The 12,694-nt window shown below is 44.7% G+C and overlaps 1 protein-coding gene across 8 annotated transcripts in view; it reads right to left on the reverse strand.

The window, feature by feature from the left end:
* The window catches only part of LRCH2 (leucine rich repeats and calponin homology domain containing 2), a 337,409-nt gene that overhangs the window by 61,309 nt on the left and 263,406 nt on the right, over positions 1-12,694 (reverse strand). For 7 of the 8 annotated variants that reach the window (XM_063937538.1, XM_063937536.1, XM_063937533.1 and 4 more), the window contains 2 exons: positions 8,931-8,988; positions 87-199 (listed from right to left, as the gene is read on the reverse strand). In XM_063937538.1, the coding sequence (XP_063793608.1) occupies positions 87-199; positions 8,931-8,988 (171 nt within the window). Of the gene's footprint in view, positions 1-86; positions 200-8,930; positions 8,989-12,694 lie in introns of those variants that run through there. The other variant, XR_010183107.1, reaches the window with a different exon arrangement.

Consider the following 12,694-nt stretch of genomic DNA (forward strand, 5'->3'; position numbering starts at 1 on the left):
ATGTGTACACATTATCTGGCAGGGCAGAAACCAATCCTGACTATGTTGTAATCCCCAGTAAGCGATTAAAATCCATTCCCACATACATTACGTAGCAGTTTTATTTGCTCTCTTTCTTCTCTTAGATGCTCCATTTTTCTTCTCATTGTGAACCCTGGATCTAAGGATCCGTAGTCTTGCCGAGAGGAGCGGCTATAAGCTGCAATGACAAAGCCAGTTACCACTCTGATGATCTGGAAAAACCAGCACTTTTTCTAGACTTAACCTCAAAAAGGGCACATTATTAAAACAAATGTAATACCTTTCTTTTTTAAATGCAAACATATTATCATAAACCTACACGTATCAACAACATAGTTATGTCATAAGCAAAGGTTTATTGTATTCTATTTCTGCACCTGTTCTAGGTGCTGCTCCTCAGAGAGCCAGTTGGAGTCCGTGCACTAGCAGTGACTTCCCATGGAAAGCACTATCAGCTAATCACTCAAAAAATAAGCAATAGAGAAGTCAGCTCAGTAGATCCTTAAAAGAATCTTGTTTTTCATGGGATAAAAACCATTAACACTACAACCTGCAGTGTTCAAATATCTTTTGTTTCAGGTTTGTATTAATCAGAAAAAGTGTGAAGTAAGGCATAGCGCTAAGCTAACATGCAGCTACCTTGCTGCCATCTGCATGGCACTGCTGTTGCACCACCCCCTTCCCTTCCAAAACTCCTTTCTCCTTGAATTTGCATAGTACTCTGGGAAGGAGAGACACTGGAGGGAAGATATAGGCCAGACAAAAGGTTCCATGGGACTGAGTGCATCCACAGAGCTCGCTTCTGGATCTCTTGTCTTGGACCCGTACACTGGAATCCAGTGGTTGTGTCTGGAGGCCATGAGATCCACGTCTGGAAGACACCATTTGTGCACCAAAATCTGAAAGACATCTGGGTGTAGAGACCACTCGCCGTAGTGAACATCCTGTCGACTGAGAAAGTCTGCTGCCCAATTGAGGACTCCTGGAATGAATATTCCTGAGATGGCCGGAAGATGGAGTTCTGCCCAGGAGAGAATCAGAGTTACCTCCAGCATCGCTGCTGCACTGCAAGTTTCTCTCTGTCGATTTATATAAGCCCTGCAGAAGGTCCTGAGCCATTTGACAGGCCCGGAACAATGGCCGAAGTTCCAGGACGTTGATTGGGAGATCCCTTTCCGTCAGAGACCAGAGGCCCTGAAAGGAGTGACTACCTGTAACACCTCCCCACCCCCGGAGGCTGGCATCCATAGTGAGAAGTGTCCAGTGTGGAATCCTATATGGCCGCCCCTTGTCCAGGTTGGACTTGTGTAGCCACCATGAGAGGGACGCCCGAACATCATGCGGTCTGAGACCTGATCTGCTGTGGTGGACCATTCCATTTGGCGAGAATCAGGCGTTGTAGATACCTGGGAGGTAATTCAGACCTGATCGCTCGCTAGCAGTTTTTTGCAGCGCTGCGATCAGATAGTCGCCACCTACAGGGGAGTGTATTTTAACTGTGCAAGTGTGCGAACGCATGTGCAGCCGAGCGGTAAAACTAAACTTTGCAGTTTCCAAGTTGCCCATAACTTACTCAGCCGCTGCGAACACTTCAGCCTGCCCAGGGCCGGAATTGACGTCAGACACCCGCCCTGCAAACGCTTGGACACGCCTGCATTTTATCAACCAATCCCAGAAAATGGTCAGTTGCCACCCACAAATGCCTTCTTCCTGTGAATCTCTTTGCGATCGGCTGTACGAATGGATTCTTCGTAAAACCCATCGCACAGCAATGATCCGCTTTGTACCCGTGCGACGCACCTGCGCATTCCAGTGCATACGCATGCGCAGTTCTGACCTGATCGCAGCACTGCAAAAAAAACGCTAGCGAGCGATCAAGTCTAAATTACCCCCTTGGAGTGAAATTGGACGTATTTTACCATGATGAAGGCAGACACCATAGAGCCCAGGGGCTGCATTGCCGAATGGACAGAGACCTGGTGACTGAAGTAGGTTGCGGATGCGCAAGTGCAATGCCGCAATCTTGTCTTGAGGAAGGAGGATGCGTTTTACACTGGCATCCAATAGTGCTCTGAGGTGAAGAATCCTCTGAGACAGGATGAGCGCGGATTTGGTCCATTTGATTATTCATCAGTGGCTCTGAGAAGTTACATGGTCACCTGTAGGTAACGGTTCAGCACCTCTGGAGACTGGGTGAGAAGGAGGAGGTAATCCAAGAAAGGAGGTATTCAAATTCCCTGCCGTCGTAGATGGGTCATCATCACCGCCATGTGCTTGGTGAACACCGAAGGGTAAGGCTTTGATTTGGAAATGCTGACGTAAGACGGCAAAGCGGAGATATTTCCGATGACAGGGTGCTATAGGTACATGTAGGAACGCATTCTGAATATCCAGGGAGACCATATAATCCCTAGACCGCATAGCAAGGACAATGGATCGGGGATTTTCAATACGCAACTTGGGTACCTTGAGGTACTTGTTCAGCAACTTCAGATTCAGAATGGGACGGTAGGACGAAAAAAAGAGTGTAGAATAGAAACCCTGCCCCTGTTGAGGTCGTGGAACAAGGATAATGACCCCCAACTGTAGTAAGGAGTGAATGACTCCCTGCAGCACCTGTACTTTCCCAGGGTCTGTGAATGGAGTGGTAGGAAAGTATTGTCTGGGAGCACACTTCAGGAAGGAAAGAGAGTACATGTGAGAGACGACTTCTTGGACCCAGGCATCAGTTGTGCTGAGTCGCCATGTATGGGCGAACTGAAGAAGTCGGCTTCCCACCGTGGGATCCCCCAGGGGCAAGAGCTTATCCTCTGGTTTGGTAGTTGGACATTTAGCCACCCAAGCCTGCTTGGCTTTGGGTTTGGAGGCCTTGATGGTGCGAGACAATCGTGTAAAGGTCTGACCTTTGGCCTTGCCCTGTGGACAAAAGGACTGAAAGGGCGAAGTCCAAGGCTGCACTGAGGAAGCTGAAGGCAGGTGTGCCATCTTAGAATTTGACAGGTTAATGAAAGTCTCGTCCAATTCCAGTCCGAATAGGAAATCGCCCATGTACAGCAGGGCCTCTAGGGCCTTCTTGGCATACAAATCTGTCTTCCATGAGTGGAGCCATACAATGCAGCGAGCTGCAATGGAAACAGCCGAAGCTTTAGAGCAGAGGTTCTCAAACTCGGTCCTCGGGGGCACACACAGTGCATGTTTTGCAGGTAACCCAGCAGGTGCACAGGTGTATTAATTACTCACTGACACATTTTAAAAGGTCCACAGGTGGAGCTAATTATTTCACTTGCGATTCTGTGAGACCTGCAAAACATGCACTGTGTGTGCGCCCGAGGACCGAGTTTGAGAACCTCTGCTTTAGAGGATAACAGAACAGTATCCAGAGCCACTTCACCAATGTAACAGGGTGCATCCCTGATGTTATCCATTAGAGATCATTGTTCCATGGTAGGCTCAGACGTGAAACTCTCTTCAAGGTTATCGGCCCAAGTTTCCATGGCTTTAGCCACCCAGGATGTAGCCATAGCCAGCCTGGCTGTTGCTCCTGTAAGCAAGTACAACGTTTTAAGACACGCATCCAGTTGTCTATCCGGTAGTTTCTTAAGAGAAGACGCAGTCAGGATAGGAAAGATGGAACTTTTAATTAAATGTGTAACATGAGCATCTACCGTAGGTGGATTTTCTCACTTTGCAAAATCAGTTGTTGGTAACGGATAAAAGGAGCTGAGTCTTCTAGGAACAGTAAATTTCTTTGTAGGTGTTTTCCATGCCATGTCTCTAGCTTCTAAGAAGTGATCTAAGTGTGGAAACTCAGCTACCACTACCTTATGCTGTTAGTGCAGAGGATCTTTAGTTGGAGGGGTCGGGTCAGCATTTTCGAGTTGAAGGGAGAATTTGACCGCCCTAATTAATGCAGCCAATTTAAATTTGGATGGGTCCTCCTCATCCTCTGCGAGGGATTCTGCATCAGAAACCTCAGCTTGATCAGCAGTAGCTGTTGATTCTTCAGAATCAGAGAGGGGTGTAGACTGTGAGGAAGGCATAGTACGCTTAGTGGCAGTAGGTGCAGTTAGTGTGCCCTGACCTTGCACCATGTTGTGAAATGCAGCAGAGGAAGCAGCCAAACTCTGTATAGAGTTAGAGAATGAGTCCAACCATAGAAGAGGGATGGGTGGGGCTGCAATAGTCTGATAAACAGGCTGTAATAGTTGTTGGAAACCAATAGGAGAGCCATAGCGGGCTGCACAGATTGTGGTATACCCAGAGGGGGAGCCACAAGTGGGGTAGCGATATGGTCAGCAATTTTACTCAGTAACATAGAAAAAGATGCCCTTGGAGTTTCCCGTACTGGAACTGGGTGGGGGTGGGAAGGGGCGGGGGGGGGGGGGGGGTAATGGTTGATGTGCCCGGAGGCACAAGACAAACTGTGCACTGGCCATCCTGTGATAAATCTTTACTTAAAACCTCCATGTTACAGGTTTTACAAGCTACCAGAGTAGGTGTCCATCTGCTTAGCCTTGCTTTTGTTAGACATATAGACATAACTGCAAGGAATGTACACACACAATATGGTAATGTGCAGCGTGTGACAGGAACAGTATGTGATAAGCTCACACAATACAATTTACAGTAATGTGTGGCAGAGTAAACCCAATGGTCACTTAGTGAGAAGAAAACAGGGAAAGCAATTATATACAGTTAAAGAGAGAGAGAACCAAACAGCAGCACTAGCATAAGTCACATACAGTGCAGAATGATTAAAGTAACTGCAATGGGCACGGATATGAAGTACACAGTCATGTGGAGGAGGCTGGTAGTATGCAGCGCTGTGTATAACCTGCTATGTGGAGAGGTATACAGGGAGGCTCAGCCGGCCACTCCTGGAGAACTGCAGAGCTCTGTTATGGCTGCCCAGCGTCTCTGTAGAAGGCGGGTGAGTGAGGAGTAGCCCAGGGCAGGAAGATCCTGGGCTGAGGGAGGGGCCGCTGGGGAAACGCTGATCTCCCCTACGCTGACTTCCACCACTGGTTCTCCTAGCTTGTGATAGGTCCCCAGCGCCAGAGTACATTTAGCCCTGGTGGTCTAGTGTGGCCGCAGGGGCACTTAATGGTCCAGGAGTACTTCAGCACTGTCGGCCCATCTCCAGGGACCAGCGGCATATGGACTGTACAACTCACGGAAACCTGCCTTACCTGTATACCATGATCTCTAGTTGCACTCCTGGGTGCCCTGTGCCTCTGCTATTAGACTGTGTACCAGGGGTCCCGCCGAAATCACCAATCCACTTGTGGTGTTGCAGCCTGGTGGGGGTATTGGAGCATCAGCGCTGGCATCCTCTGGACTGCCAGGCGCTGACTGATCAGTGAAAAAAAGCAAAATGTGAAGTGAAAATAATAAAAAATTTAAAAGCTTGGCCAATAGCTGCAGCCCCGGTTCAGTGATGACCAGCTCCTGCTAGCACTGAACAAAAACTGAAGTGCCTGAGCATGGAGATGCGGTATAAGGGGAAGGAGCCCAGTTCACCCTGGTAGGCTCACAAGCTTTGCTGTTATGTGCCAGTCCTGTTCTCCACCAGCCTTACCCAAGGTCAACCCTGTGGAGACCAAGGACCCCGAAGAAGAAAGTTTAGTAAGAGAAACTGTAGTTTGACTAATGATTTCACAAACCCCTTTAGCACTGAACAGTCCCATCTAGAGGCTGGAGGCATGAATATTGATTAAATCAATAACTATTTGATACATGGAGAAGAACAGGAAATCTAGCCAGCTGACTCATATGCCCACAGGCCGGAAAAGTCACTACATACAAAAACAGCATGTGGAAAAACCGCCGTATACATTCCAGCATGGAAAGAGGAACAACCTCCGGCAAAAATACTTGGGGTTTTTTTTGGTGAAGTAGTAATGGTTAAGAAGTTACAGCTGTTCTGTAGCAATGAAAAAGATGTTTGCCTGCGCCATGAAGCATCGCCAGTAGACTATTGAAGACTGAAAATGTGGACCTATGAAACTGAATTTTAAATCTTTGGTTTGCCACACAGGGTCTTTGTACTGCTTTACGTAGGTGAAAGAATGGATCCTCAGTGTCCTCTGTGTTTATTTACCACTTCCTGTTGTGTTTAAGCCTGCAATTTAAAATGGCAATGCTTTTAATAGCAAAACAAAGTCTTGCTATTAAAGGCATTAACCTTTTAAATTTCAACCTTAAACACGCCGGAAAGCAACGGCTCATAAATGAACCCAACTATCAAACATGGAGTACTGGTGATGGTCTAGGACTCTTTTACTGGATCCCACATCAACAACTTGCAGTCTCACTGGAACTCTTAACCAGAACTTCCTTCAAGGAAAAGAACTATCACGGAATAGTCAGCACAGTCTCCAGACTAAAACCCCTCAGCTTATATGGAATGAACTGGACAGAAGGATGAAAGCAGAGCAACCTGGGTTGCTATTTGTGGGAATTTCTGCAATAGGGTTAGGAAGAACTTCCCAAAAATTATTTCCACAGTACACAGAATTTAACAAGCACGTTCAGGGGTTATATCTAAAAGGAGGCTACTTTGAGTAGTCCAAACTTTAGATAAAATTCTGTTTAACAAAATTATTTTATGATTTCGTTTTTCTTTCATCTCCAATTGTTTATCAGTTCCAAACGTTGATTTCAGAGCACACTGAGACATTAAACTATGTAAATTTCAAACTGGAAATATGGGGCATTGGCCAGTAATGTATAAAATGGATATACTGTATAACGATGTTTAAAAAAAAAAAATATTCTTGATTGATGTGTTCTTCTGAAAGTTCAGCTGCACAAACAAATGGAAATCACGGTCATCATTCTAGAAACATAGAATTTGACGGCAAATAAGAACCACTTGGCCCATCTAGTCTGCCCTTTATTTTTACCTTATTTTTATCGCAAACCTTATTTGATCCTAATTTCTTTGAAAGGATATCCTTATGTCTATCTCATGCATGTTTAAATTGCTCTACTGTCTTAGCCTCTACCACCTCTGATGGGAGGCTATTCCTCTTGTCCACTACCCTTTCTGTGAAGTAATTTTTCCTCAAATTTCCCCTGAACCTCTCCCCCTCCAGTCTCAGTGCATGTCCTCGTGTCCTATTGCTTCTCTTCATTTGAAGAATGTTTCCCTCCTGGACTTTGTTAAAACCCTTGATATAATTGAAAGTTTCTATCATGTCCCCCCTTTCCCTTCTCTGCTCCAAACTATACATATTGAGATTATTTAGTCTTTCTGGGTATGTTTTGTGATGTAGGCCATGCACCATTTTTGTTGCCCTTCTTTGTACACTCTCTAATGTATTAATATCCTTTTGAAGATATATCCTCCAGAATGGAACACCGTATTCTACTGATGAGGCCGTACCAATTACCTATACAGTGGTATTATTACTACTTTCTTTCTGCTGCTGATTCCTCTCCCAATGCAGCCAAGCATCTGACTAGCGTTCCTCATTGCTTTGCTACATTGCTTACCACACTTTAAAAGTCACCTGAAATACTAGATCCTCCTCAGTAGTTTCCAGTATAGTGCCATTAATACTATAGTTAGTTAGCCTTTGGATTTTTGAGACCCAAGTGCAAGATTTAGCAATTTTTTTGGCATTAAACTGTAATTGCCACACTCTTGACTATTCCTCTAGTCTACATAGCTCCTCAATCATTTGTTTTACCCCTCCTGGTGTGTCTACCCTGTTGCATACCTTTGTGTCATCTGCAAAAAGGCATACTTTACCTTTAATGCCATTTGCAATGTCACCAATAAAAATATTAAAAGCACTGGTCCAAGTACAGATCCCTGGGTTACTCCACTGGTAACACACATTCGCTCCTTTCCAGTCCTCTGGAATTACTCCTGTAGCTAATGAATGTTTGAATAATTCTGTTAATGCTGCTACCAGCACCTTAGTTTCTTTGGCTGTATCCCATCTGGACCCATAGATTTGTCCCGTTTCAGCTTTGAGAGTTCTGTTAGAACAGTCTCCACTGTAAATGTATTTCATGCTTCTGTATTTTATGAAAATGTACTTCATTATTTTCTGTACTATATTATTCTATGTATCTGTTAAGCGCCTTGAGTCCTATTGGAGAAAGAGCGCTATATAAATAAAATTATTATTATTATTATTATTATTATTATTATTGTTGTGAATGCACTCCATTTACTACAACTTTCTGTTTTCTATCCTGCAACCAAGATTGTATCCATTCAACAATCTTAGTATTCAATCCCAAGCTTTCAAGTTTATTTAGCAGTATGCAATGTGGGACAGTGTCAAAAGCCTTATTAAAGTCTAGATAAGCTATATCCATGGCTCCACCTTCATCCATCACTTTAGTCACACAGTCAAAAAAGTCAATAAGGTTTGTTTGACATGATCTCCCCCCAGTGAATCCATGCAGTTTGGGATCCTGTGAATTGCTGGATTTGAGATAATCTACAACTCTTTCTTTTTCCATCAATTTCCCTACTACTGATGAAAGACTCACTGGTCTGTAGTTGTTTGCCTCTTCCTTGCTTCCACTTTTGTGCAGTGGGACTACATTTGCTCCTTTCCAGTCCTCTGGAATTACTCCTGTAGCTAATGAATGGTTGAATAATTCTGTTAATGCTGCTACCAGCACCTTAGTTTCTTTGGCTATATCCCATCTGGCCCCATAGATTTGTCCACTTTCAGCTTTGAGAGTTCTGTTAGGACAGTCTCCTCTGTAAATGTACTTGTTTCATTCTGCTTAAGTAGTACACAATGTATCGGATGCTGTTTCAAAGGAATGTAAGCAATTTAGGTTACAACTGTATTTTCATAGATATGTAGTTGTTCGAAAAAGGTTAGCATTGCCTACTGTACTGCAGGTCATAACTCCAGTTTATTTGTATAACAACTTACCTGACCTTGGCTTCAATCCAAACGGGGTTGGAGAATTACTATGTGACCTTTCACAGTCCTAATATTCAAGAGAAAATAAAACACTATGCAACATTTGAAAATTACATTTCATAATGTATACAAATATACATATACACACACACTAAACATCATTTGCAATGTACAGTATTGTTCTAATATACAGTAGGTCTATCCAAATAGTGGTCTGTGAGAAACTATGACCATTGGAAAGGGAAGGGGTGGAAAGGCTAAGTCAAATGTTTTTTTCGGCCACCCAAAGTACTGGGAACACATCAGAGCAATTCAATTGTTGCTATGATCGGGCCAGATAGACGGGGGTTTTGCCGTGAATTGCGGTTAATCCCATCTAAAGTCCTGCTGGGTGCACCCCAAACTCCCGTTTGGGCACCTCAACCACGGACTTTTTGCACATTTCTTCTTGTGTCTCAGGAGACAGCGATAAGAAATGTCTCTTACACAACCAATGAATGCCCCAGAGAAACAATTGAATTGCTCCTTTTTTTGCCCCCTAGTGGGAAAATTATTAAATCACCCTCTTGGAGGCTTTTTAAGCATGGTAGTTTACATCTGAAGGATACATAAGGCAAATGTGCAGGACGCAACTTGTTTAAATTAATATGAAAAATGTGCACTGGAAGCTTCACATTTAATGTCAGAGTTTCAAATATCTAAAAGTGTGAACATAAGTACAAAAACCTGTAATTCATTATGTCAACTACTCTAAAATAAAGTCAAAAAAAAAAAAAAAAAATAAACCCAACATTTTGCAACATCAAAATAGAGAACAATTCAACTGACTGGCTTGAAAAGGAGTGCAAATTGTTAAGGTGTTATACAATAGGGTATTGTGTAAATTACTGCATCGATTTGAGCGTTAACAACACCCTATTCAATTAATTCAAAGACTCAAAGTGGCCTAAGTAACCTCTAAATGTTTGGCCTAAGAGAACACTCAGTATATTCCTTAATACTACAACAGTGTAGCAGTAACAGCTGCAGAGCTGGCCATTTCTTCTACTTGGCTGTTCTATCATCTGGAAAGCAGTGAGTAACAGAATAATTAATTCTAGGAAGTTCCTGGAAGTTTCACAAATACTTAAGAATGTCAACAAGTAAATTCCAAAACAAACATCTTATTCTAACCCAATGTGCACTTTAGAATAATGCGACTACTAACACATTGTTTTTGAAAATATATTTTAAATATTCACAACAGCAATAACCGTAAACATGCAGCAGTCTGCACGGGCTCTGCACACGCCTCAAGCAGTGCTTCTCCGAGTTCCCAGAATTCATACTGGTCTGACTGGTCTGACTGTAGTGTGATATTTTGTGGTGAAATATTTTAAAATGGCCCATACCAGTTAGCCGGTAACAAAAACCTATTTGAAAAGCCTGTTCAGGAACTCTAAAAAGGTAAAGCTTAAGTGTTAACAGTCTAAGGGGTATATTCAATTGAAGTCGGATCCATTCCGACATTCATTTGTCGGAATGGATCCGAACTGGGCTATTCAATGACATCTCAATTCAACTTTAAAAAAAAGTAGAATAGAGATGCGGGAGGGGAGACGGGGGAGAGTCGCGGGCAGACGGGGGAGAGCAGCGCTACAACAGCGCTAAATTGAATATACCCCTAAACCTGGCAGAAGTGCAGAGCTGGAGAGCAAGTGGCCAAAGCGAGACTGTAGCCATAAGCCAATGCTTTACGGTTATTAAAATAAGAATTTACTCACCGGTAATTCTATTTCTCGTAGTCCGTAGTGGATGCTGGGAACTCCGTAAGGACCATGGGGAATAGACGGGCTCCGATGGAGACTGGGCACTCTAAGAAAGAATTAGGACTACTGGTGTGCACTGGTTCTTCCCTCTATGCCCCTCCTCCAGACCTCAGTTAGGGAAACTGTGCCCGGAAGAGCTGACACAATAAGGAAAGGATTTGGAATCCCGGGTAAGACTCATACCAGCCACACCAATCACACCGTACAACTCGTGATACTATACCCAGTTAACAGTATGAATAACAACTGAGACTCACGAACAGATGGCTCATAACAATAACCCTTTAGTTAGGCAATAACTATATACAAGTATTGCAGACAATCCGCACTTGGGATGGGCGCCTAGCATCCACTACGGACAACGAGAAATAGAATTATTAATTACGATTCTGCGGCCCTCTAGAAGATGAGCACTCTGCAGCCACCACAGCAGAGACACCCTGGCCCTCGGGGACAGGGTGATCAGCCGATGCATCTGAAGATGCGATCCGGACCACTTGTCTAATAGATCCCACTGAAAGATCCTTGCATGGAACCTGCCGAATGGAATTGCCTCGTAAGAAGCTACCATCTTTCCCAGGACTCGCGTGCAGTGATGCACAGACACCTGTTTTGGTTTCAGGAGGTCTGTGACCAGAGATGACAACTCCTTGGCCTTCTCCTCCGGGAGAAACACCTTCTTCTGTTCTGTGTCCAGAATCATACCCAGGAACAGCAGACGCGTCGTAGGAACCAGCTGCGACTTTGGAATATTCAGAATCCAGCCGTGCTGTTGTAGCACTTCCTGAGATAGTGCTACTCCGACCAACAACTGCTCCCTGGACCTCGCCTTTATAAGGAGATCGTCCAAGTATGGGATAATTAGAACTCCCTTCTTTCGAAGGAGTATCATCATTTCGGCCATTGCCTTGGTAAATACCCTCGGTGCCGTGGACAGACCAAACGGCAACGTCTGGAATTGGTAATGGCAGTCTTGTACCACAAACCGGAGGTACACCTGGTGAGGTGGGTAAATGGGGACATGCAGGTACGCATCCTTGATGTCCAGTGATACCAGGCTTGCAATAACCGCCCTGAGCGATTCCATTTTGAACTTGAACCTTCTTATATAAGTGTTCAAGGATTTAAATTTAGAATGGGTCTCATCGAACCGTCTGGTTTCGGTACCACATCGTGGAATAGTAACCCCGTCCCTGTTGAAGGAGGGGAACTTTTATTATCACCTGCTGGAGGAACAGCTTGTGAATTGCCGCCAGCACCACCTCCCTGTCCGGGGGAGTAGCTGGCAAGGCTGATTTGAGGTAACGGCGAGGGGGAGACGTCTCGAATTCCAGCTTGTATCCCTGAGATACCACTTGTAGAACCCAGTGATCCACCTGTGAGCGAACCCACCGGTCGCTGAAGTTCCGGAGTCGGGCCCCCACCGCACCTGGCTCCACCAGTGGAGCCCCAGCGTCATGCGGTGGATTTAGTGGAAGCAGGGGAGGATTTCTGTTCTTGGCAACTGGCTGTATGGTGCAGCTTTTTCCCTCTACCCCTGCCTCTGGGCAGAAAGGACGCGCCTTTAACCCGCTTGCCTTTCTGGGGCCGAAAGGACTGTACCTGATAATACGGTGCTTTCTTTGGCTGTGAGGGAACCTGGGGTAAAAATGTCGACTTCCCAGCTGTCGCTGTGGAAACGAGGTCGGAGAGACCATCCCCAAACAATTCCTCACCCTTGTAAGGCAAAACCTCCATGTGCCTTTTAGAATCCGCATCACCTGTCCACTGCCGAGTCCATAATACTCTCCTGGCAGAAATGGACATTGCATTAATTCTAGATGCCAGCCGGCAAATATCCCTCTGTGCATCTCTCATGTATAAGACTACGTCTTTAATATGCTCTATGGTTAGCAATATAGTGTCCCTGTCAAGGGAATCAATATTATCAGACAGGGAATCAGACCACGCTGCTGCCGCACTGCA

This window comes from Pseudophryne corroboree, chromosome 8 (assembly GCF_028390025.1).
Source record: "Pseudophryne corroboree isolate aPseCor3 chromosome 8, aPseCor3.hap2, whole genome shotgun sequence".
NCBI classification, from domain to species: Eukaryota; Metazoa; Chordata; class Amphibia; order Anura; family Myobatrachidae; genus Pseudophryne; species Pseudophryne corroboree.